This window comes from Tupaia chinensis, unplaced genomic scaffold (assembly GCF_000334495.1).
Source record: "Tupaia chinensis unplaced genomic scaffold, TupChi_1.0 Scaffold148234_1, whole genome shotgun sequence".
In the NCBI taxonomy this organism is placed as follows: Eukaryota; Metazoa; Chordata; class Mammalia; order Scandentia; family Tupaiidae; genus Tupaia; species Tupaia belangeri.
The window spans coordinates 5156367-5181772 of NW_006208084.1; the positions used below are offsets into that span (position 1 = coordinate 5156367).

The 25406-nt window shown below is 39.8% G+C and overlaps 1 protein-coding gene and 1 non-coding gene across 3 annotated transcripts in view; both read right to left on the bottom strand.

Annotated features, from left to right (window-relative positions):
- POLR3B (RNA polymerase III subunit B) overlaps positions 1-25406 on the bottom strand; it is a 134932-nt gene that overhangs the window by 49402 nt on the left and 60124 nt on the right. For both annotated transcript variants that reach the window (XM_006170360.3, XM_006170361.3), the window contains exons 13-19: positions 24925-25086; positions 21319-21519; positions 18890-19052; positions 17112-17265; positions 14218-14292; positions 13552-13650; positions 5723-5850 (exon numbers count right to left, since the gene is read on the bottom strand). In XM_006170360.3, the coding sequence (XP_006170422.1) occupies positions 5723-5850; positions 13552-13650; positions 14218-14292; positions 17112-17265; positions 18890-19052; positions 21319-21519; positions 24925-25086 (982 nt within the window). The remainder of the gene's footprint in view (positions 1-5722; positions 5851-13551; positions 13651-14217; positions 14293-17111; positions 17266-18889; positions 19053-21318; positions 21520-24924; positions 25087-25406) is intronic.
- LOC114006477 (U6 spliceosomal RNA) lies at positions 745-851 on the bottom strand. Its single transcript, XR_003548187.1, has one exon. It is a non-coding gene; the product is annotated as a U6 spliceosomal RNA (small nuclear RNA).

Sequence of the window (25406 nt, forward strand, 5' to 3'; positions counted from 1 at the left end):
AGATTCGTGCTGGCATTGTATGAGCATTCCGGGTGTTCCGCCTCTGCACCAACACTCAGCATGCCAGTCCTTTTTATTTTAATAATTCAAATGAATATACAGTAGTATCTCATAGTGGTTTTAATTGGTATTTACCCAGTAATAGTGAACATTGTTTTATGTGCTTATTTGTTATTTCTATTACTTTCTAAACTGCCTTGTCTTGATTTTAGTTTTCTCTGTCTTTTTTTTTCCTCCTTTGGGAGAGAGTGAGACACAGAGGAGAAAGGGTGGGGAGAGAGACATAGGTATTTTTGACAGGGTCTCTCCATGTTGTGATTCTCCTGCCTCGGCATCTCAATTAGCTAGACTTTTAGGTACCTGGTGTGTTCAGATTGACCTGGGAACCAAACCAGGGCCTCTGGCCTACCATACAGAGATGCTGCAGGCACGGTGGCTAGGCCTGCCCATATTATTTATTTTTTTAAAGATTTATTTAGAGGCCATCAGATGGCTTAGCGATTATGCTGCTGGACTCACACAGGCGGACCGCATTGGGAGTCCCAGACCTGACAGCTTGAAACTCAAGCCAAGTGTGTGTGCATGTGTGCCGAAGGATCCCAGGAGTATGGAGAAGGGATTGCAGCATGGCCATCCTCCAGGAGGTAATTTCTTACTTTCTTTTTTTGAATTTTTATTCTTTTATTTAAAATAACAACAAAACATGTAGCTAGTACAGAACCAATCACTGTGCACTCAGAATTTAAAAATATGGAACGCTTCATGAATTTATGTGTCATCCTTGCGCAAGGGCCATGCTAATCTTCTCCGTACCGTTCCAATTTTAGTATATGTGCTGCCGAAGTGAGCACTTTCTTACTTTCTTACTGTTTTGTCTCTCTCTCTCTTTCCTCAGGGAGTGCATGCACCCTAAGGCACAAATCTCTAAAAATAATAATAACAGTAATAAAAGACTTATTTAGTTTTATTTATTATTATTTTTTTAATTTTCCTATAGGACATGTGTGCTCACAAGAGAGAGACAGTGAGAAAACAAGCCACCAGATCCAGGACTTGAACTGCAGACAGCCATGTGGAAGTGCAGTGCTTTAACAACCACTCCATCTGCTGGTCCCCAATTCATCTTTCAATTGGGTTATTTGTCTTACTATTAAAGAAGTCTTTACATATACTAGGTATAAATCCTTCATTGGATATATATATTACAAATACTTTCTCCCATTCTGAGGCTTATATGTTCATATTTTTAGAGAGATTTTTGCAATAGGGCACATGCGGTCATTAGAGAAACAGAGACAGAAAGCGAGAAATCACGTGGGGGCGGGGGAGGGGAGATGATCATGCCGTAATCCCTTCTTTTAAATTAAATTTTCTTTATTCATTCATTTATTTTAATATGACCAGAGAGAGACACAGAGAGAGAGGGAAAGTGAGAAAGCAAGCCACCAGGTCTGGGACTCGAACTGTTGTCGGCCATGTAGGAGTGTCCAGTGCCTTAACCACTGCATCATCTGCTGGTCTCCATCCTCTTGGGATTTGGGGCATGCATGCACACATGTCCAGCATGAGTTTCAAGTTGCTGGGTCTGGGACTCAAACCATGGTCTGCCATGTGGGAGGCCAACGACATAAAAACTATACCATCTGCTGGTCCCATTATAACCAGTATTAACAATATTAGTAGTAATAAAAATATATATATATATCAAAACACCCGGCAATATTACTCATTCTACCTTGACTCTAACCTACATGCTAAACTTTACCTTCGCCTCTCTAAGTATTCATTGCCAACATTCTAGTCTTAGGATACATCCAATAAGCTTATGCCTAAAATAGTTAAGATGATTAAAATAACAATTTTAACCCATAGAATTCTAAAAATGAATTGCCAAGAGTAATTTGGCTGTTTTCACTTTGTGCCCTTAAATGGCTAAAGAATAATTATGCTAAAAGAAATTCCAGTAGAAAGTGAGGAGTAGACATAGAATAAAACAAGATAAGAGGATCTTTAATATGTGATGTGCTTTTAATATCTCAAAATTTCCAGCCTTTTTCCAGTATATCTCATCCTACTGTAGAGTGGGGAACACAAGAGAAATACCCTCTGTTAGGAACAGAATCTACTAAGAACGAAATAAAAACAGGAGCTGCATTTGCACAGCAAATCTGATTGTGGGGGGGAGGATGGTGAGGAGAAGCTGCGGTGGGGGCTGTGATGCATATTCATTAACTGAGCTGACAGTGGCTCAAAGAGCCTTCGAAACACAGGAGAAAGTATTCCACTAGAGGATTGCCAACTAATAAAACAGGCAGGATATGAAAGTGTGACTCATGTGACCTTGGCACCGGTGCCCATGAAGAGGACACACGACGCGCCCCAGCATACAGCCTGGCTCGGAGTGCTGAGTGACCTGCAGACCCACCATTTCCAGATGTCTACCTGGCTTCTAGCTCTGGACCATGTCACCTGACACGGCCACACCCACGGAGGAGAGGTGTTTCTCCTTAGCACAGAGAAACACTGTTCAGAAACCTGAACTTTACTAACACCTAACGCACCTAAGTTTGGGAAACACTCTGCTAGCGTTGCATGTTGGATAGCTCGCTCTTACACACCAGGTAAGGCTTCCGGTCTCTGTGGGCTTGTGCTAGTCTTGGTCTCCTTCATAGTGAGAGAAAGCCATTTTCTCTCATTTCTTTATTAGAGAACTGAGAGGGTGGGAGAGGGGTTGGTAGGGAATGATGAATACCAAATTTTTCAAGTTGGCTAGAATATGCAGTGGAGTAATTCTAGCCTACTGTCTTGCATGTTCTAAGTGAACTATCAGATAAAGAGCCACAAAATACTATTTTAGAAAATCCACACAGAATCTCTCTGAGATCCAGTGGTGACTCTTATTTAAAATGGGCTAGGTTGTGACTTGTAGTTCTCAGCTGTCAAGACAGCACAGGATTAAACTGATCGAGTGAAGCCCTACTCAGTGCTAAGCCCGTGCTGCAGACCTGGTTCTCTGCTGTGGGCCTTCTCCCTCTAACGACCTTTCTCCTTCTGTGATTTTTCATGCAGACCTTGCTCAGTACTTGTGTAGCTATTTCAGGGTCCGAAAGAAATGCTGCCATGTTATGTGCCAACTTTAAATGTACTTTTATCTTACTGCTTTTCTTTCCAGTCAGGTGTTGTAATAACAAACAGTAACAAAGGCTTTTTTTTTATTACTTAAGATATTCAGTGGCTTTTGTCTTCCTAGCGTCAGCAGTAACGTCAGAGGGTTGTATCCAAGGAGCTAAATGTGCAGGACCCAGGGTCAGCGCAGCTGAATACACCAACCTCAGAAAACACAGACAATGAATTGCAAATGACACTCAAAACAAAACGAGAAAAAAAACCTTCACACAGAAAACTACAAAAGAACTCTACAGACACTGAATTGGCTTTCTGTACACACTGATCCTGCTTAACTGTGTGTGGTAACTAACCAAACGCTTCAGATACTCATGGCCACAGAAAAAGGCTTTTTTTTTTTCCCTGTGGAGAGGGTAAGTATAAAAATAAAAATATTTCTTTCCTTCTACTCTAGTCTTTATTAAAAAAAAAAAAAGCTTCACTGAGTGGAGATAGACGCAGCTCTTTCTTTTTCAATCTACAAACACACTAAAGAGTGGCATTAGCGATGAAGTGATTAGTCTTCCGTTAATTCTGCTGAAGGTTCTACACAAAAGGTGTATTGTTTCAGCCGGGATTCACATCATGAAACAAAATGGTTTGGTAAACCCAATAGAAGTGATAGCCCTTTCATGACACACAGGGTTCAGTACTGTATATTTCAACTTGTTAGCAAGTCAGAGGCACAAGCGGGAAATCAGCCTCCACTGCTGCTGAGGATGAATGGGAGCGGCTAAATTGATGAGCTGCTGTTTAGATTTTCCCACTGGGAATTATTCTCAACTGTCCAGGCATTACATCATTCAGGTAAATGGTGGCAGGACAGCAGGCTTTTTATTTCTTCGTGGTGATATAAAAACTTGAAAAGAAATATATATGCTCTCTATCCATAATGAAGAAATACAAGTCCTTAACTGCCAGGCTATAGTTAGCTGCAGCTGGTTGCTGGTAACTAAGAAGCCAACTGTATTCCGGTTGTTAGCAAAAAAAGCGAGACACCCTACCCTCTACATTTTTAGTTTATTTATAAAGCCCATTGTATCAGACTTTAAATCAGAAGATGATACATCATATTGGGGTCCTTCAATATATAAAAGTAAAATGTATTTAAATGGTTTTAAAAACATTTCAAAACTCCTGATACGCATTTTATGTTTTGGTCTGGTTACTCTGTGTATCACCTTCAACTCCTCTCCAGTGCACCTCTATGCCCACCCACACTATGCCAGACAGCCACACCAAACTACGGGGACTTCTTCCTGCAGCACGCGTGTGCTCGTTTGCACCTATGAAAACACTGTCCTTCAAGATTCAGCTCAATTCTGCCCTTCAGAAACAGCCCACTCTAAGTGGCGTTCTTCCTGTAATGTCTTCAGATCTTGGCTATTGGTCTAGTGCTGCATTTATCACACTGGCTGGATTACTGCTTTACTGTTGATCTCAGCTACTAGACTGTGACCTCCTTGAGCACAGGCTCTGTCTCATCTTTATACTTTCAAGCTCTAGCCTCACGTCTTGTTTCTAGTTACATTTAGTGAAATCTTATGGAAGAACTGCTAAATTAATAGATGAGGGGAGAAAAAAAGAAAGCAGAAAGAACATGAAGGCAGGGGGGTGGTCTTCAGCAAGCTCATGGAAAATGCGTACTCAAAGACAAACTATGCATGGGTTTTAAGATGTTTTATACCAAAATAAATGTTTATTTCAAATCCATTGCTTTTCATGAGCCTTCGGACATTCCCTCATACCAACTCAGAAAGTGGTGATGTGAACACACTGTGCTCTGGGAGCTACGGTAGCGACTGCAAGGACACGGTGGGCTCACTGACTGCCCTCCATGCACTTACTAGGGACATCTGAACACACTGTGCTCTGGGAGCTACGGTAGCGACTGCAAGGACACGGTGGGCTCACTGACTGCCCTCCATGCACTTACTAGGGACATCTGAACACACTGTGCTCTGGGAGCTACGGTAGCGACTGCAAGGACACGGTGGGCTCACCGACTGCCCTCCATGCACTTACTAGGGACATCGGAACACACTGCACATCTTCATCTCTTATTTTTTCCCCACTCCTCCCATTACTTTTGAGTTTTTCCTGCTTTCTCTCCCATGTCTCCTAGCTAACAACTTACATTTTATTCAGCTCTGCTCTTTCTATTTACTCTTTCATAATTCTATGACATTCACTATAGTCACTTTGTTTGGTCAAGTAAACCAGTTCAGAGGGGTGTTCTTCCTTTTATTAAACTTAGGCAGGATAGGATACCTGCAAGCACTGCAGAGTTTCACAGACAGCCCTCTGAGCTGTACCCCTCGGGTGTTGCTAACACCTGATAGGTCCAAAGTGTACTACTAGTGAAGTGAGAATATAAAGAAAAAATATAAAGAAAAAATAATGATAATATATATATGAAATATAAATATATATAAATAAAAGAAGTCAAGTGAAAATAGAAAGAAAAAGGATGAGATAGAGAAAGAAAAAAGGTATTAAAAAAAAAAAAGGTACTTTTTTCCAAGTATTTAGAACCCAGTTCAAGTAGGACTCTTACCCATGGCTTGCTTCCCCATGGCGCACTGGTACGTGTTTCTTGGGGACTGGTTATGATGAGGGTATGGGATCAGGCCAGCACAAACACCAAGAAGAGTGAAGGGTTCAATCTCCAAGTGAGTGGTATCTCTATCAAGTTAATTAAGAAGTAGACATCTTAGGCATCAGTACTAAAATAAATGTCTCTTAAAGGCATAATAAGTAATAAAAATATTAGTTATGTCTCCAAGGGGTTTATAAAACTGGTAAAATAAAAGCATATTTTAGTAAAATACTATAAAACAGAAGAACTTATAATTTTTGGTAACAGAAATATTTATTACTGATAGAAATATAAGAGAAGGGAGATAGTATAGAATGCCTACATAACAATACAGCATTACAATACACAGTTACAAATAATGCATTTAAGAATGACCACACTGAACACAGAGGAAACAGTACTAACAATACAGCATTACAATACACAGCTACAAATAATGCATTTAAGAGTGACCACACTGAACACAGAGGAAACAGTACTAACAATACAGCATTACAATACACAGCTACAAATAATGCATTTAAGAGTGACCACACTGAACACAGAGGAAACAGTACTAACAATACAGCATTACAATACACAGCTACAAATAATGCATTTAAGAGTGACCACACTGAACACAGAGGAAACAGTACTAACAATACAGCATTACAATACACAGCTACAAATAATGCATTTAAGAGTGACCACACTGAACACAGAGGAAACAGCACTAACAATGCCCTGTCAGTGACTCGCCAGCCTTTCATCATTCTCCAGCTCCGTCCAGAAGAAAGCCACGCCACCGTTTTAGAGAACTAGACATGGCTTCCTTACGAAGTTACTATAGGGACCAGCAGGTAGCATAATGGCTATGTTGCTGAACTCCCATGCAGTTGACTATGGTTTGAGACCCAGATCTGGTGGTTTGAACTCATCCTGGGAGCGTGTGCCTGTGTGCCCAAGATCCTGAGAGGAAAATAGAGGAAAATCATCCCCCCCGGCGGGTGATTTCTCGGGCGAGTGCCCTATATCAAAAACCTCTCAAAAAACAAAAACAAAAACAAAAAAACCAGTTACTATATGGGGCCAGCAGGTGACATGATGGCTAAGGTGCTGGACACTCCCACATGGCTGACCACGGTTTGGGTCCTGAACTTGGTGGCTTGCTTTCTCACTTTCCCTCTCTCTTTCTCTATATCTCTCTCTGGTCAAATTAAAATAAATGAATGAGTAAATAAAACAAAAATAAATCATTCTTTAAAACAAAACAAACAAACAAACAAAAGAACAGTTACTATAGACCCACAGAGACCAATATTACAACTACTGGCTAACTGTGGCTACTAACCCTTTTAATGTTTGGCTAAGTGAGACTAAAGAAATGGATTTTTAATTTTACTTAATTATTTTAAATTTTAAACCCAAATGTAAGTTTTTTTAAAGAATATTTTGTTAAACTTCCTTCTTCCTTCCTTTATTTAATTTAATTTGACCAGATAGGGACAGAGTGAGAGAGAGAGAGGAAGTGAGAGAGCAAGCCGCCAGGTCTGGGACTCAAACCGCGGTCAGCCCTGTGGGAGTCCAGCTCCCTTAACCACCATGCCACCTGCTGGCCCCCATACTGTTTTCTATAATGACTATACTAATTTACATTCACACCAGCCGTGTAAAAGAATTCCCCATCACCACATCCTTGCCAGCATTTGTAATTTTTTGTTAAGAAGTCTGATTGAGGGGTCAGTAGGTGGCATGGTGGTTAAGGCTCTAGACTCCCACATGGTTGACCATGGTTCAAGTCCTGGACCTGGTGGCTTACTTTCTCAATCTTCCCCACTCCCTGTCTCTCTCTGTTCAATGAAAATAATAATGATGATTATGATAAGTAAAATTAAATATTCATTAAAAGTAAGTCTGATTGAGGTTTTATAATGAAAATTTTGCAACCAAATGGTGACACAGTATTTCAGATATACTGGGTTAAATATAAATAATATCCACATTAATTTCACCCATTTCTCTTTCCTCTTTTAATGGAGCTTGTAGAAAATCTGAAGTTATATAGTAGGCTTATATTACACTCTGTGACAGCTCTGCCATAGATATTGAACACAAGTAAGGTTTTATCTGGTAGGTGTCAGAATCTCAGCTACTACCACAATGCATTTCTAAAAACTCGGTTTTTGGCTAAATGATAAAGCAATGCTATTTCTTAATGTTTCACTGGGAAAAAACAGATAAATTAGTGCTAGGTCTTTGCTACAAGTAACATATCATATCCAGGATCTGTGGTCTGCCATTAACCTTCTATACCTCTTTAAAGTGTTTGCCAAGTGTGACCTTAATGAATATTAATACAACAGTTTACGGCACCCATAGAAGAAGGTGATATCCCAGACATCCAAGTGTTGCCAACTGTGGGGATCTAGCTGCAATGAACCTGGAACAAGATCCCCCCTTATCTAATTATCCTTCTGTTTTTCAGCACACATGTATTAAATTATGCCCCAGGTTTGGTGAGAGTGAGGTTCCACATAGCTCTTGGTTTGAAAAATACTGTTCTGACTTTATGATCTGACAGAATCCCTGTTCTCTTATACATGCTGGGTCTTTGTCAGCATGGAGAGCAAAGCTCTAGGTTTTGCTGTTGTTGTTTTTAAAAAGCATTAGTTTAAAGCTACATTTTCTAGTGTGTAATATAGCAGCTTATTTTAAATATACTGTTTTTTAAAAATATTGGCCAAGCTGACATTGCCCATGCAAAAAAACAAAACAAAACAAAACAAAACCAAAAAACACAACTACTTTTCAGATATGAAAAGTGGGTTAAGTTAAAAAATAAAGAAAAACACATGAAGTTTCAGTCTTTCCTTTATCACAACACGTTAAGAGCATAGAATTGAATAATTATTTAAAATCCCAGCACACAGATTTTGATTTTACAAAAAAGAAAACTTATTTCCTTTGAAATCATAACCACCATAAGTTTCTATCTTGAACAAGAATGAAGAGACTTCCTATTCAATGTGCATAAAGCACTTAAATACAGTCCAAATTAAAACTAAGTAACCTATTGTTTATAATAGTGGAAAATTTTTAAACAATCTAATTATTCATCAGTTGGGAACAGGTTAAATAAACTATATATGTGTAGGCAGATAATATAATAAATAGCAAACAAAACAATATATAGATGAATATATGTGTATATAACTATATATACACACTAATATGGAAAATGTATAGAATAGACTACTAAATTTAAAAGTAAGAACAATGAATATGCAGTATTTCTCTTTCAGTAAAAATACAGATTTTATTATTTGGTAAGAAGCACTAGCAAAATAAAGTAAGGAGGGGTAGACAAAATAAGGGTTCCTACTTTAAGAAGGAACCAGGAAGTCATGAGATGATGATCCCAGAGCAAAGACCCAGGGGGAGAGAACAGTGTTCCAGGCAGAGGGAATGGCCAATGCAAACGTGCTGGAGCACTTGAAAAAGAGGCCACAGGGGCTGAGAAACAGTGTGTGAGGAGAGGAAGGAGAGGTGGCCAGGGTAGAGCAAGGTTGTACACTGTAGGAACATGATGGCCTCTGCAAAGACTTCTGAAGGAGGTAGAGTGCCACTGGGGGATCTGAGAAGAGACGACATGAGTGCTCGGCTCTGTTAGGAAGAGACTATAGGGAAACAGTGCAAAAATAGTCAGGAGCCCTCCGCAAGAATCCAGGCAGCAGTGGGAATGGCCCAGGCTAGGAAGGGTGGAGAAAAGAGCCCAGCTTCCAGGCGTATTTTCAAGGCTCTTGCGACAAGCCAAAGGACTGACTGATGTGGAGGCAGAGGAGGAGTGGAGTAGAGGCTGAAACTTAGGGTTTTGGCTTGAGTATCAAAAAGAATGGAATTGTCATCTATTTGGTTTACTATGAAATAATTCTCTTTTACATTTAGTTACTCTTGAAGTGAGGGGTATAAAATAGTAATTTGAGATTTATACCTTTAAGGAATAAAAATTCTGAATAAACAGCATTATTTACTAAATTAAAATAAAAACAAGTAGCATAGTTCATCTGATGGCAGAAAACAAAAAAGTACTCATTCTTGATTGAAGGTATAAACAGTTATTGGATAATAGTAAACTCTCTATTTAACAATCTAACTGTAGGGACCAGCAGTTGGCATAATGGTTATGTTGCTGGACTCCCATGTAGTTGACCGTGGCTTGAGTCCCAGACCCGGTGGCTTAAACTCAACGCTGGGCACGTGTGCGTGTGTGCCCAAAATCCCAACAGGAGAATGGAGGAGAAGGGACTGCAGTATGGCCATCCCCCTGGAAGGTGAATCTTGCTTTCTGTCTCTCTGTCTCTTCCTGTCTTTCTGGCAAGTGCATGCACTCTATAGCAAAAACCTCTCCAAAAAACAAACAAACAAAAACAAAACAAAACAAAAACCAACCTAGTCCAGAATTCGAACCACAGGTAGCCATGTGGGAGTCCAGTGCCCTTAACCACCACACCACCTGCTGACTCCACAAATGTTTAAGTTTAAATAACAATTTGGTTATTGAAAGCCTTTTAGTTATGGAACAACCTCCATTTGTGAATCTACATTTTGACTGTTAAGAAGTCTGATTGAGGGGTCAGTAGGTGGCATGGTGGTTAAGGCTCTAGACTCCCACATGGTTGACCATGGTTCAAGTCCTGGACCTGGTGGCTTACTTTCTCAATCTTCCCCACTCCCTGTCTCTCTCTGTTCAATGAAAATAATAATGATGATTATGATAAGTAAAATTAAATATTCATTAAAAGTAAGTCTGATTGAGGTTTTATAATGAAAATTTTGCAACCAAATGGTGACACAGTATTTCAGATATACTGGGTTAAATATAAATAATATCCACATTAATTTCACCCATTTCTCTTTCCTCTTTTAATGGAGCTTGTAGAAAATCTGAAGTTATATAGTAGGCTTATATTACACTCTGTGACAGCTCTGCCATAGATATTGAACACAAGTAAGGTTTTATCTGGTAGGTGTCAGAATCTCAGCTACTACCACAATGCATTTCTAAAAACTCGGTTTTTGGCTAAATGATAAAGCAATGCTATTTCTTAATGTTTCACTGGGAAAAAACAGATAAATTAGTGCTAGGTCTTTGCTACAAGTAACATATCATATCCAGGATCTGTGGTCTGCCATTAACCTTCTATACCTCTTTAAAGTGTTTGCCAAGTGTGACCTTAATGAATATTAATACAACAGTTTACGGCACCCATAGAAGAAGGTGATATCCCAGACATCCAAGTGTTGCCAACTGTGGGGATCTAGCTGCAATGAACCTGGAACAAGATCCCCCCTTATCTAATTATCCTTCTGTTTTTCAGCACACATGTATTAAATTATGCCCCAGGTTTGGTGAGAGTGAGGTTCCACATAGCTCTTGGTTTGAAAAATACTGTTCTGACTTTATGATCTGACAGAATCCCTGTTCTCTTATACATGCTGGGTCTTTGTCAGCATGGAGAGCAAAGCTCTAGGTTTTGCTGTTGTTGTTTTTAAAAAGCATTAGTTTAAAGCTACATTTTCTAGTGTGTAATATAGCAGCTTATTTTAAATATACTGTTTTTTAAAAATATTGGCCAAGCTGACATTGCCCATGCAAAAAAACAAAACAAAACAAAACAAAACCAAAAAACACAACTACTTTTCAGATATGAAAAGTGGGTTAAGTTAAAAAATAAAGAAAAACACATGAAGTTTCAGTCTTTCCTTTATCACAACACGTTAAGAGCATAGAATTGAATAATTATTTAAAATCCCAGCACACAGATTTTGATTTTACAAAAAAGAAAACTTATTTCCTTTGAAATCATAACCACCATAAGTTTCTATCTTGAACAAGAATGAAGAGACTTCCTATTCAATGTGCATAAAGCACTTAAATACAGTCCAAATTAAAACTAAGTAACCTATTGTTTATAATAGTGGAAAATTTTTAAACAATCTAATTATTCATCAGTTGGGAACAGGTTAAATAAACTATATATGTGTAGGCAGATAATATAATAAATAGCAAACAAAACAATATATAGATGAATATATGTGTATATAACTATATATACACACTAATATGGAAAATGTATAGAATAGACTACTAAATTTAAAAGTAAGAACAATGAATATGCAGTATTTCTCTTTCAGTAAAAATACAGATTTTATTATTTGGTAAGAAGCACTAGCAAAATAAAGTAAGGAGGGGTAGACAAAATAAGGGTTCCTACTTTAAGAAGGAACCAGGAAGTCATGAGATGATGATCCCAGAGCAAAGACCCAGGGGGAGAGAACAGTGTTCCAGGCAGAGGGAATGGCCAATGCAAACGTGCTGGAGCACTTGAAAAAGAGGCCACAGGGGCTGAGAAACAGTGTGTGAGGAGAGGAAGGAGAGGTGGCCAGGGTAGAGCAAGGTTGTACACTGTAGGAACATGATGGCCTCTGCAAAGACTTCTGAAGGAGGTAGAGTGCCACTGGGGGATCTGAGAAGAGACGACATGAGTGCTCGGCTCTGTTAGGAAGAGACTATAGGGAAACAGTGCAAAAATAGTCAGGAGCCCTCCGCAAGAATCCAGGCAGCAGTGGGAATGGCCCAGGCTAGGAAGGGTGGAGAAAAGAGCCCAGCTTCCAGGCGTATTTTCAAGGCTCTTGCGACAAGCCAAAGGACTGACTGATGTGGAGGCAGAGGAGGAGTGGAGTAGAGGCTGAAACTTAGGGTTTTGGCTTGAGTATCAAAAAGAATGGAATTGTCATCTATTTGGTTTACTATGAAATAATTCTCTTTTACATTTAGTTACTCTTGAAGTGAGGGGTATAAAATAGTAATTTGAGATTTATACCTTTAAGGAATAAAAATTCTGAATAAACAGCATTATTTACTAAATTAAAATAAAAACAAGTAGCATAGTTCATCTGATGGCAGAAAACAAAAAAGTACTCATTCTTGATTGAAGGTATAAACAGTTATTGGATAATAGTAAACTCTCTATTTAACAATCTAACTGTAGGGACCAGCAGTTGGCATAATGGTTATGTTGCTGGACTCCCATGTAGTTGACCGTGGCTTGAGTCCCAGACCCGGTGGCTTAAACTCAACGCTGGGCACGTGTGCGTGTGTGCCCAAAATCCCAACAGGAGAATGGAGGAGAAGGGACTGCAGTATGGCCATCCCCCTGGAAGGTGAATCTTGCTTTCTGTCTCTCTGTCTCTTCCTGTCTTTCTGGCAAGTGCATGCACTCTATAGCAAAAACCTCTCCAAAAAACAAACAAACAAAAACAAAACAAAACAAAAACCAACCTAACTGCAAAAATTTCTATTTCAGGTAAGCAGTACATCAGTCACATGCAAGTTAAATAGATATCTTCTAATGTCTCCAATCAAACACATCTGCTTTAAAAATAACATGGTTCTAGAAGAAATACTGTGAACATAATTACCATCTCAAGTTTATACTGCACTAACAATCCTCTCTGTAAGCTATGACTACATTTTGACAGAGTTTCATTCTATTTTAGGGCAACTAAAATTTTTTTTTTTGCTATAAAGTGCATGCACCTACCAGAGAGAGAGAGAGAGAAAGTGAGAAAGCACTCCCCAGGGAGGTTGGCCACACCACAATCCCTTCCCCTCCAAGCTGCTGAGTCCAGGACTCTAACAGTTCCTGCCAAGAATATGATAGAAGAATTGACAGTGACAATGAAAAGAGAGGTAGTTTCTACAGTCAGAGCAGGTTTTAACTGTGACTGTCATGGGTCTTACTTACTTATTAATTGTATGTTCATAGAGTGCGATGTTACAGTCATTTTCTTCATTCACATCTAAATATTCAACCAGACTCTCATGTAAGAAATCTTCAAAATTTCTGTGAAAATATTGGTGAAAGAGACATTAAAAAGCATTTTACTTCAGCATAGTATATAATGACAGACAACACCAGCTTTTATTTAGGTCCAAAGTATTCTTCTCTCCCAGACAGTATCAATACAGATGGCACACCTGAGACCAGCTATTCTTAGATCACAGAGTAATCACAAACTGCTGAAATAAAAAAACTAAGACTCTTCCCAATCTGGTCCCTACTTGTAAACAATATCTGACTTTAGAAACTCCACAAGATAAGAGACCCTCGATGCCTATATCCACATACTGCTGGAAGTTCTGTTCTTACTAAAAACATTAATAGTGCACTAATTTATACCAAGACTCTGTAACACGCATGGTTTAAACTGGCAAATATTTTACAACGTCCATGCAAGCTCATAGGAAGATTCTGTTTTTAACAAACTAGTATCTTTGGTGGAGGGAAAATAAAAGAGTAAAAATAAAAATATTTTTTTCTTAAAAAGCATAGATCAACCAATATTGTGTCTAATTAAATCATGTATGTGCAGAATAAGCTGGCCGGCAAGTTCTATTCTGGGTCATTTACCTGTACCCCTGGGCCAGCTCTTCCATATGCTTATTCGTGACTGCTGGCTTCTGTTTTTTAACAATTATGTAGGGTCTGGAATGGGAAACAAACAAGAAAACCAAATCAACAGTAGTTCCACAGAAGAATTATGTCAGCAAATTAGTTTACCAGTTATAAGGGAAAACGCAGGAACAATAACAATTACTCCCAGACAGCTCGAGGGACTGAGCGTGAGTGTGCAGGGGGCCTGCTTTCTCTCGCTCACATGTAAGTACAGGGCTGTGCACACGTGCACATGCACACACACATAGCACTTCCTTAGGATGTATCTTAGGAAACACAAACACAGATAAAAAGGCAACACAAACAAGAAGTTGGGAAAGAAAACAAAACCTTTACTGTCATATTTTTAAACACTGTGGAAATGAATCATTTCAAAAACATCTCCTGATTTCACACTGGAAATCCTTGGTACACTACTCCTGGAGGCGACAGGCAAGAAGGCCGTCACTGAAGGCTGCCAGCATTTTGTTGTGAAGGTCAGATGAAGACCAGGATGTTGAGAGTGCTGTGATTTAGAGCTAGACTAGAAGGTTATTTAAAGCTATAAATGACCAAAAAGAGTGGCTATGATTTGTTAGAAGCTTTGTGACTTTTAGCGATGTAGTAAGTGTAAGGAAGAGAAAGCATTCTGGTAAATTAACCTGTAACTGTCAGTGGAGACTTGCCTCCGAGGGCTTCGCCACCACGAGGAAACACCAACACAAAGGATGGCATGCGGCCCCGAAACGTCAAGGGCTGTTGCTATTTGGACAAGCGGCTCTCACAGAGAGAAGCGAGTAACCACTAGACACTGTACGCTCTACCCTAAAGTCCAAATAACTATTTGAGGACTAATGAGCACTTTTAACAGTTAAGGAGAGGAGTTGCACAATTACAAAAGGGGAATACAAGTTGCTGAAAAATGAACTGGGTGAGCTTTTCATGGAAATCAACAGTACCTCGAAATTCTGGCTGCTGCTTCATGGGGAGGCCACGGCAGCACTGCTGCCTCGTTCGAAGGCTCAGAAGTCACACCAGAAATAGCAGAAGGGCAGGGGATCACATTCAGCTACCTTGGTTACCCTCAACTTTACTTGGTAAAATTCTAAGTCTTCCTGCCAGATCTGCGATGCCATTATAAAGCTGCTTCTAAAATACTGTTCTTTCAGAACATGCCATATTATACTGATATAATGAAAGAGAGAAACTCTAAAACAGAGTAACCTAGAGAGGGTCATTGCTTTTCCTGCTCCTCACTGGAACATGTTACAACAGCTGTAAATAATAAGTAATGTGTGGCTGGCTCCTTTAAAAGACTTACCACGCCTCCCACAACTTAGTTCTCAGGAGAAACCCAGGTAGGCATTATCACTTACATCGACGGTCAAGGAAACTAAGGCTCAGAAGTTTAAGAAATATACTCAGAGTCACATAACTCAGAAAGTAGGAAGTTAAGATCTGAATATAGGTATTAGGGGCTTCAAAAGGTTCATGGTGAATGGAATTAAGGTATGAGTGAATTTTGTTGAAAATTTTGTGAAATCCAGGTTTCATAATACACATTTTTTTAAATAAACTTTTTGAAGCTTCCGCCTATCATCAGTTAACCATTCATTGGTTGCAAAGAAGATAAACTATTCTAGTTAATCTAGGCAAAAAATGGAATTATTGGAAGCACTAAGAACTTACTGGAAGGACAAGAATCAAAGAAAAAGGTGAAGTGCTCAACCTCAGAAGATAAACTAGAGCAGTCCCAAAGATGCAGAAAGCGAGGCATAATGGGCAGCCTCTTGCAATAGACACCACTATTGCAATAAAGCAGGTCCAACCACTTTCCCCTCGCTGTACTGTACTGGGGATTCAATTCTCTGGAGAGAGGATCTGACTAGCTTCACCTGGATCAAATGCCTGACCTGTGGCTGAGAAGCAGAGTGTGGTGGACTGACTATCCTAGGCCTATCAGAGTGGAGGGGCAGTGACCACCCTGCACAATGAGGTGGACTCATTGGAAGAAGAAAAGGACGCCAGGCGGACATGAATGGTGGTGGCCCACTCTCCCAGCCCTGAAAGACCTCCAATACGGCTAGCTTACTGCCTGTGCCGACGCTACCCGAGGTCTACAAAGGGTGGCCACGGCAGAACAAGTGAAGGCTTATAAAACAGCAAGACCCTGCAGGACAGAGAGGATCCCATGTTTATCTTTGTACCTCCAGCTTGTGGACAGCACCAGGATGTAATCAGCCCTTAATAAATATTTGCTGAATGAGTGAAAGGAAGCTACTTTTCTAATGTTATTTAATTCCTTCACGTCTCCATGCTTCTGTCTGGCTTTTCCTCATCTCTCTGCTTTCCCCTCCACATCCAAGCAACACAGTCCTACCAAGCCTTCAAAGCTCACTTTGTTGCAATAGAACATAATGGGTAAAATCATGATGGTTGGAGTCAAATGAATCCTAAGGACTTGGAATGAAAAAACAGACTCTACCGCTCTCCAGCTTCGGGTAAGTTATTTAGCCTCGCTGAACCCCAGCTTCCTCATTTGTAAAGTGAAAATAATAATTCAACCTCACAGGATTGAAAATAGTTTAATCCTTACACACACACTACATGTATTAAAATAGTAGTAAATACTAACATAGTTGACTGTTATCAGTGATTATTTTCTGCCTCTCTCAGCACAATGAGATCTCTGGGGACAGAGATTATCTGCCATTAATCTTTGACTCCTCAGTACCTGGTGTGCATATACTGAATTAAATCTGTCTTAACAATGAAAGAGGTTAACGCAGCTTTGAAAATAAAAACAAGTATATTTCTTTCAAAAGTAAAAACAGAGAGATTCTTGAAAACTCTTCTGGCAATATGTATACCTGCACAGCCTTCCTCCATCGGAGGAAATATAGACACATCGATCCGTAAGATTTGTTGAGATGGAAACAAATTCATTAATGTAGCCTGCTCTTCGCATCAGTCGAAATGTATTCACTAGCTTTTTATGGTCTCGAATGACACCAAGGATGTTACCTAAGCAAAAAGGAGTAAGAATAGGTAAGATGGAAATAACAAATAAATCCAATCTGATTTAAAATATCTACCCAATCAAAATAGTAAGCAGCACTGACATCTGCAGCCAAGGACTGCCTGGACAGAACACAGTAGAGGATCAGGGTGGTCTGAGGGACCTGGGCCCAGGCCCAGACCTGCCCCATGCTGGCTGAGTTATACTGGGGAAGTTAGCTTTATTCTCCTCATCTCTCACCACAGTACTGACAGCAGGAACTTCAGGTCAGGGCTACCTGGGTATGAACAACACTGGCTCTACCATTCTTCCATTCCCGTGGTGGCTGTGAAGATGAAATGGCTTTATCAATGAAAAACACGGAGAACTCTGCCCAGCACCTAGTAACTACTATTAGTAAATGGCGCCTGTTGGGACCATCACCATGAAATGAGGAAAGAGAACTTTGCCTTCCAAAGCTAGTATGAGGATTCAGAGAGATCCTGTGTAAAAGTGGAGACTAAGGCCTCACTCCACGGTAGTTCACGGGATACACTGAGGCATCAGCCCTGCAAGGTCTGATCCTCCTTCCCAAGCCCATAGAGAAAAGCATTAATCCTAGGGTGGAAGGAAGGGGAAGAGGGGAAGAGAAGAGATCTGAACTAAGCGGTCAGGGATGAGCACATGGGACAGGCACATAGACCACCAAATCCCAAGTAGAAAGGGTGGGGGCACACTTGTTGAGCCTATGGAGGGTTCTGAATGAAGTGGCAAGAGGTATGTGAAAGAAGCAACCGGAGTGTGAGCCAGACAGACAGATCCTTTCGCCACAGGCTGCTCACAGGCTGCTTATCAGGGGGCTGAAGATAAGTCAACTCCCTGTGAGGGCTGATCTGATTAGTTTTGCAGAATGACTCGGATATCTAACTTGTACTTAAAGATATCACATTGCATCTTATTCCACTGAGAGTTTTCTAGCAGCTGCAAAAGGGTAGAAAGCAGTTTCAGGACCCTCAGGTGGCATGGTAGTTAAAGGCACTGGACTAACACATGGCTAACTGAGGTTCAAGTCCTGAACCTGGTGGCTTGCTCTCTCTCTCTTTCTCTGGTCAAAATTGAAAAAGAATGATAATAAATGAATAATTCTTAAAAAAAAAAAAGTTTCTACAATGTTACCCTGTAGTTCTGATGGCTATATCTTCTCAGAAGCTTAAAAACCCAGCCAATCAAATTGCTGTTTAGTTATAATTTTTCTACCTTTAATTTTTTTTTTTCTGAGAGATTTTTGCTATAGAACATGTGCGCTCACTGGAGAGATAGAGAGATAGAGAGCAAAAAATTATCCCCAAGGGGAATGGCCACACCGCAATCCCTTCTCCTTCATTCTCCTCTTGGGATTTTGGTCACACCCACGTATGCACCCAGTGTGAGTTTTAGGCCGCCAGGTCTGAGACGCAAACTGTGGTCGACTACATGGCAGTCCAGAGACATCATAATTATATCATCCGCTGGTCCCTCTACCTTTAAATGAAGGTCAACCTGAGTCCAGAATTAAAGTATACCTATGTTTTAAATGGCAGGATAATAATGGATTCCCTACCCCCTTCCAATAGGTTGTTTAGGATCAACATGTCTCTACAGTCTACCCACCATTGAGGAAGACGAGAAACACATTTGGGTAAGACAGTTCTTCTCCACACAGTAAGTTCACATCTTCTACTCCCAGGTTACTGGCTAATTTAACAATTGGTCCATCTTCCATGTCAGTTGTGATATGTGTCATAAGGGCCAAGTTTTTAACCAAACCACATGCCTAAAGAACAAAAGGTCATGATTTCTAAAAGTGAACATTCGTGACACAGAGTACAAAACAGCTCGCTGCTTTGCTGGCCCAAGATAAAGTACTTCGACCTTGTAGAGATCACTTTAGTGATTCACACAGAAGCCTTTAAAATGTACATACCCTTTAACTCAGAGAAACTTATCCTACGGTAAAAAGCAAGAACATAAAATACATTTACCACAGAAAGGCCTAGCACAATACTATTTGTAATTATAAATGATGATGACACCAGAAATGTCCAACAAAAAGAAACTGATTACAAACAGTAATTATTCCCAGAAAACAGAACAACATAGCCATTATGAGGACATTATATAAAAACTGTAAAGGAAAAACTGGTCATTGTGGCTACATCAAATTCTGAAACTTCTGGTCTGAAATGAGAGACATTCTACACAATAACTGGCAGTTCCTGAAAGTTCCTTGGTCATGAAAAGCAAGACAAGACTGGAGACGTCTGCACTTTGGCGCAGAAACGGAGTGGAAGGCACAACAGCGAGGAAAGCCAGCATAGGCATCAGAGATTGTCTAGGAAGGGGTGAGGAGTGGGAGGGGAGGGCTCAAGGCAAAGAAAGCGCACGCATGCTGGGAAAAACCATGTCACAAGCTATAAAGGTGTACAGATTAAATATAAAAACAAAGACTAAAGAACTGTTCTAGATTAAGAGAGCCTAAAGAGACCTGACTACTTAAAACAATGCGTGATCTTGGATCCAAAAAAAGGACATTAGTGAGACAACTGGACAAATTTCAATAAGGTCTATATATAGTCTTGTTATCAATGTTAATTTCATAAGGTTGATAACTGCTATAGTTATATAAGATATTTTCATTTGGGAAATCTAGGTGAAGAAAGATGGAAAATCTTTGCGCCACTTTTGAAACTTTCTCATATGTCTGAAATTATTTCAAAATGAAAAGGAAGCATTTTAAAACTTCTATACAACAAAAAATTTTAAAAATATTAACAGCAGAGACCAGTAGTTAGTGTAATGGCTATGTCGCTGAACTCCCATGTAGTCGACCATGGTTCGAGTCCCGGACCTGGTGGCTTAAACTCATGCCAGGCGCGTGTGCGTGCATGCCCAAGATCCTGAGAGGAGAATGGAGGAGAAGGGATTGCGGCGTGGTCATCCCCCCGGGGGGTGATTTCTCGCTTTCTGTCTCTCTGTCTCTCTCTGTCTCTCCGTCTCTCTCTGTCTCTCTGTCTCTCTCTGTCTGTCTGGCGAGCGCACACGCGTCCTATAGCAAACCCTCTCCAGTGTATATATATATATATAGACAAGCACAAAATAAAGCAAATAGAAAAACTTGAAACACACATGAAATAAATAAAAGTTAGCTGAAGCAATCTGAGAAATTTAAGATGCGTAAATCATGGAAATTGGACAAGCTGCATGATTTTGGTGTGAATTTTCACACAGTTTAATTAGAAAATTTTCTAAGAATCACAGTGGCATGGCCTCTTATTTTTTACCTCTTCCAAGTTGGAAAAACTTCCTATACTTTGGAACCTACATCATTTACCTGTCATAAATTAATTTACTCTTTTTGCATATATTTATGGGGTCTCCACTCTAGGCGAGGCTGTATGCTAGGAACTTGAGGTGATAGTAAACCTCTCCTTCAGTTTCTGACTTAGAAGGAACAGAATAAAGTGAAACCAACAATGCTAACACAAAGGAGAAAAGGCCATGATGCAGGGAATAGTGAGTTCTATAGAGGTAATCTATTTAAACTCCTTGATCTAGCATTTAGGTAACTGCTGGTATTTCCTATGGAAGTGAGTCAGAATCCCCTTCAGGCTGTTGACTATAACAGAGTCTATGATGTCCTCTAAGTGCACCTGTGGAAAAAAGGAGCTCCTCAAAAAGAGCACCTCACAAACATCAAAGGTGCTCGATCTTTCAATTTACCTTCACGTTCTTATTCCCTCTTCACCGCATGGTTTGACTCTCAAGATAAACTGAAATAAGCACGAGAAATGTGGGGATTTGTGGACCATGTTTCTATTTAAGGAAAGTACTGAATGAGACATTTCTGTAGGTAGTTTTGGAACGACAAGGATGTAACATCATCAAGCTGTAATCATAATCATTAAGCTGTATCAATACTTCTCTGCAGATAAGTGGCTAATTAAAAAAAAAGAAATGACCTAAGAGATGAGAGCAGAAGCAGCCCTCCCACCTAGCCCCTTACGACTTAAACCTATACAGAGGTTCCTTAGGGACCTTACCTCTCCTTCAGGAGTGTCTGACGGACAGAGCATTCCCCACTGCGATGGCTGGAGGGAGCGTGGACCACTCACTTTTCTTGTTTTTTCAAACTGGGAGGAGATTCTCGTCATCATTCCCAGTGCAGAAATATATGACAAGCGAGACAGCACTTGGGTCACACCCTGGCGGTCCATTTTAAATCTCTTCAGAGACCAATTTCCCTGCAGAGAGATGAAAGGCATAGGGTTACCCTGACTCATTCAAAGGTTGCCTGATACACTGAGTTCAGCACAGGAACTGTTTGTTTACAAAATGAAGAGCCATGATACATATTCAGAAACTAAAACATCACAAAGTCATAATTTAGCCAGGTCAGCTGCTGGGGTTTTCTAGGAATACAATGAATATTATCTGTGCCTAGCCATCTCACAACACTTCAATGCATCAACCTGATCACATCAGAGTGGTCATTTTCTAAGGAAATATTCAGATATTGAAGAAGTCATTTCAACCAAGTATTTCCACTGGAAGCAATAAGCTAATAAAACACTAGCAATTTCTACACATTTAAGGTAAAACTAGATTGAAGCTCAAAGGGATAATTTATGTTAAAATGTGCCATTATTTAGATTTCTTCCCAATTAAGTCTTAATCAGAGAAAATAATCAGCAACAGAAATATTACTCTGATAACAGTTATTAGGGATAATGAATAAACTGTTGGCTTTCTAATCAAGACTTGAGGAATCTGAAAATTACACATACATTCATTTGAATAAATATCATATATACTCTCTATGACTATCATATTAATATGGGTTTGTATGAAATAAATCTTGAACATTTACTTTATCTCCCAAGTACTACATACATTGATTTATATTATGCATTATTTTATAGTTGTATCCATTATATATATATATATATATTAGATAATATTCTCAAGGATATTTTAAAGATTAAGGTTAGAAACTCTTAAAATTTACATTCACAGTCAGGTAAATTAACAGCAGAAAAGAGTATGCACTAAAAAAAACAAAGTAGAGAATAAAATGTCCCCAAAAAGCTGATTCAATTATCATTTTTCTAAGATTAAAACAATTTTATAAGAATTACTTAATTTTATTATTTTTTTAAAATTTGACCAGAGAGAGTGGGAAATTGGGAAAGCAAGCTGCCAGGTCTAGGACTAAAACTGCGCTTGGCTACGTGGGAGTCCAGTACCCAATCACCATGTCACCTACTGGTCCCATTTTATTTGTAATTTTTTCTCTTTATTGCCAGCGGATACATGCGCTCATCAGAAACAGAGCTAGTGAGAAAGGAGGGTGGTGGGGGAGAAAGCATCCCGCATGTGGTATGGTCGTGCTGCAATCCCTTTTCCTTCACTGCTCCTCCCCATCAGGATTTTGGGCACCATGCACACATGCCCAGTGTGTTTTCAAGCTGCTGGTGTCAGGATTGAAAGTGCAGTTTGCCTTGTGATATGTGACTCTCTTAACCACTACTACCAGGAGGCCAGCCTGACTCCACCATCTTTTTAATTCCACAGAGAAAAACTGCATCTGCAGTGATTCTTCATGTCTCCTCTGAGAACTTATGAGGTATGAATGCACTCTTGAGAAAAATGCACATAGGATCACAAACACAAAGTTTTCCATTGAGTTTCAGAGGAGGGGGCGCTTCCAGGTTAAAAACCAGAGCAGTAGAAACATTGCTAGGGTTTCATAAGGAGATTAAGTGGCCTGCCTGCATTTAAATATGCGACTTTAGGGGAGTGCCCTGACATATTAAAGTTTGATCATTACTACTTTGAAGATCTACCACTTTAGAACTTTGAGTTTTTGACAACGTGGAAAAGAGCTAAATTCTAGGAAGAAACCTGATCCGTTACAAAGTAAAGAAACAAAGCAAACACCTCTATCCTACAAATTAACTTCTTATATTGCTTATTCAGTTGACCCCTTTTATCCTTGGAATGAGAATGAATCTAAACTGCCTTCTGTCCAAAGGGTAAGAGCAAATAAGGTAAATAAATATTCGGCCCAGAGCTAAAAGGAGGCAGCAGCTGTTGACAGATAGGAAGTAGGTGGGGACTGAAGCCAAGATGTTCAGCAAGAAAATCTGTTCTAGTGTCTGCAGAAGCATCACACGAGAGAGACGGACGGGCTAACACGGCTCCTCTGAGAACGGTGACCGGATTCAACTACTTGCATTCTACTCACAGAACCTTTCAAGGGCTGGCCTTTTGGTGGTGCACAGAGTGGCGCACACCTGTGACAAGGCCCACGACTGCTTTTTCTAATACACAGTCCTCTTAGGGAGGGAAGACAAAGCCTTTGTGGGCAAAAGCACTGCTCAGAGAAGCTATGGTGACCCAAATATTATGAATCAGGAAGGAAAAGAAATTGCGACAGAAATGTGTTTAATTACTCTTTGAATGGTTCTCTGCATATTCAGGTGTCTACCTTCATATGAATTTGAGCCACAGAGTTTATGTGCCTATGTAGACACAAAGGCCTGGTTTACCTCAAATTTAGATGTAGCTGTCACTGCAAGGGCTATTCACGTAGACCCAGCACAGATTTCTAAAGCCAAGTATTAAAGCGAGCCTGTACTAACTCTTTCATTGTTAAGGGAATCAATGCTTTAAACTATATTATGCTTTTGTAGGGGCAAAATCCCATCCATAAAACTAATTTTATGTCCAGCATACAAAACATAAACCAGACCTCATCAGATAGAACTACAGTAGTTGTGCTTTAAGAAAGGGAGCAAAAGCCTATCTGATAACCCTGGATGAATAGGCCGAGGCCCTGGGTACACAGCAGCTGCCGAGGACTGAATTCATTGCTCACATTCACATGAGGAACAGCTGATAGGCCTTTGAAGAATATAAACCTATTGTGAAATGAAACATTTTGCATTGTTTTAGATAAAAGTTGCCAATTAATAAACCTGCTTGCAACATGTTAGTTTTATTACAGGGGGAAAAAAATGTGGAAAAGTAGTCATTAAAGCAGGTGTTATTAATAGTTAAACTAAACGATATTTCCTCTATGTAAGAACACTTCTTTTCTTATTGCCTCAGAAACCAGGAACTATCATTTGGAAATAAAGTTACCATAACAAAATCCTTACTGATAACACTTAAACCACAGACTATCTTTCAAAGCAGAAAACAGGATTTGTAAGCATTCCTTTAAAACACACACAACATCCACATGTGTGCACACACACATGGTCCCCAACTTACGATGGTTCAACTTACAATTTTTGAACTTTATGATGGCATGAGAACAACACATATTCAGTAGAAACCACAGAATTTTCTTCTTTCCCAAGGTCAGTGAGAGGTCACAGAACATGCTCTCGGGATGCTGGGCAGAGGCAGTGAGCCACAGGTCCCAGTCAGCCATGCGATGAAGAGAGTAACTGATATTCTACAGCTGATGTGTTGCCAGCATCTTTTGGATACCGTTTTTGCATCCATGTTTACAAAATGCCTATTTTCAACTTAAGGTGGGTCTATCAAGCTATAATCTCATCGTAAGATGAAGACTGCCTGTCTAGTGATCCACCGAATAGGTTTAAAGTAAACTGTAAAAAGAATGACTGAAGACTTACAGTAGAAATGGCATTCACCATGCCATTGGTGATCTGGTCTTGGCGCATGTGTTTCACAACGTCAAACTGGGCTGCCCTTTGCTTAGGAATTACCTGGTCGGCAATCTTCTTCATCTCAGAATTAAATTTTTTGAATAAATCTTCAAAAAGAAGAGATAAAAGCTAAAAAAAAAAAAAAAAGGAAAAGAAAATGATATGTTGATTTTTCAAAAAGCATTACAACACATGCTATAGTTTTTCTCTATACATACATGCCCATAAGAAAACTAACTTATAGGGACCAGCAGATGCTATAATGGCTACGTTGCTGGACTTCCATGTAGTTGACCACAGTTTGAGTCCCAGACCTGGTGGCTTAAACTCACGCCAGGCGTGTGTGCGTGCGTGCCCAAGATCCTGAGAGAATGGAGGAGAAAGGACTGCAGTGTGGCCATCCCCTCCTGGGGGGGGTGACTTCTCACTTTCTGTCTCTCTCTCTCTGT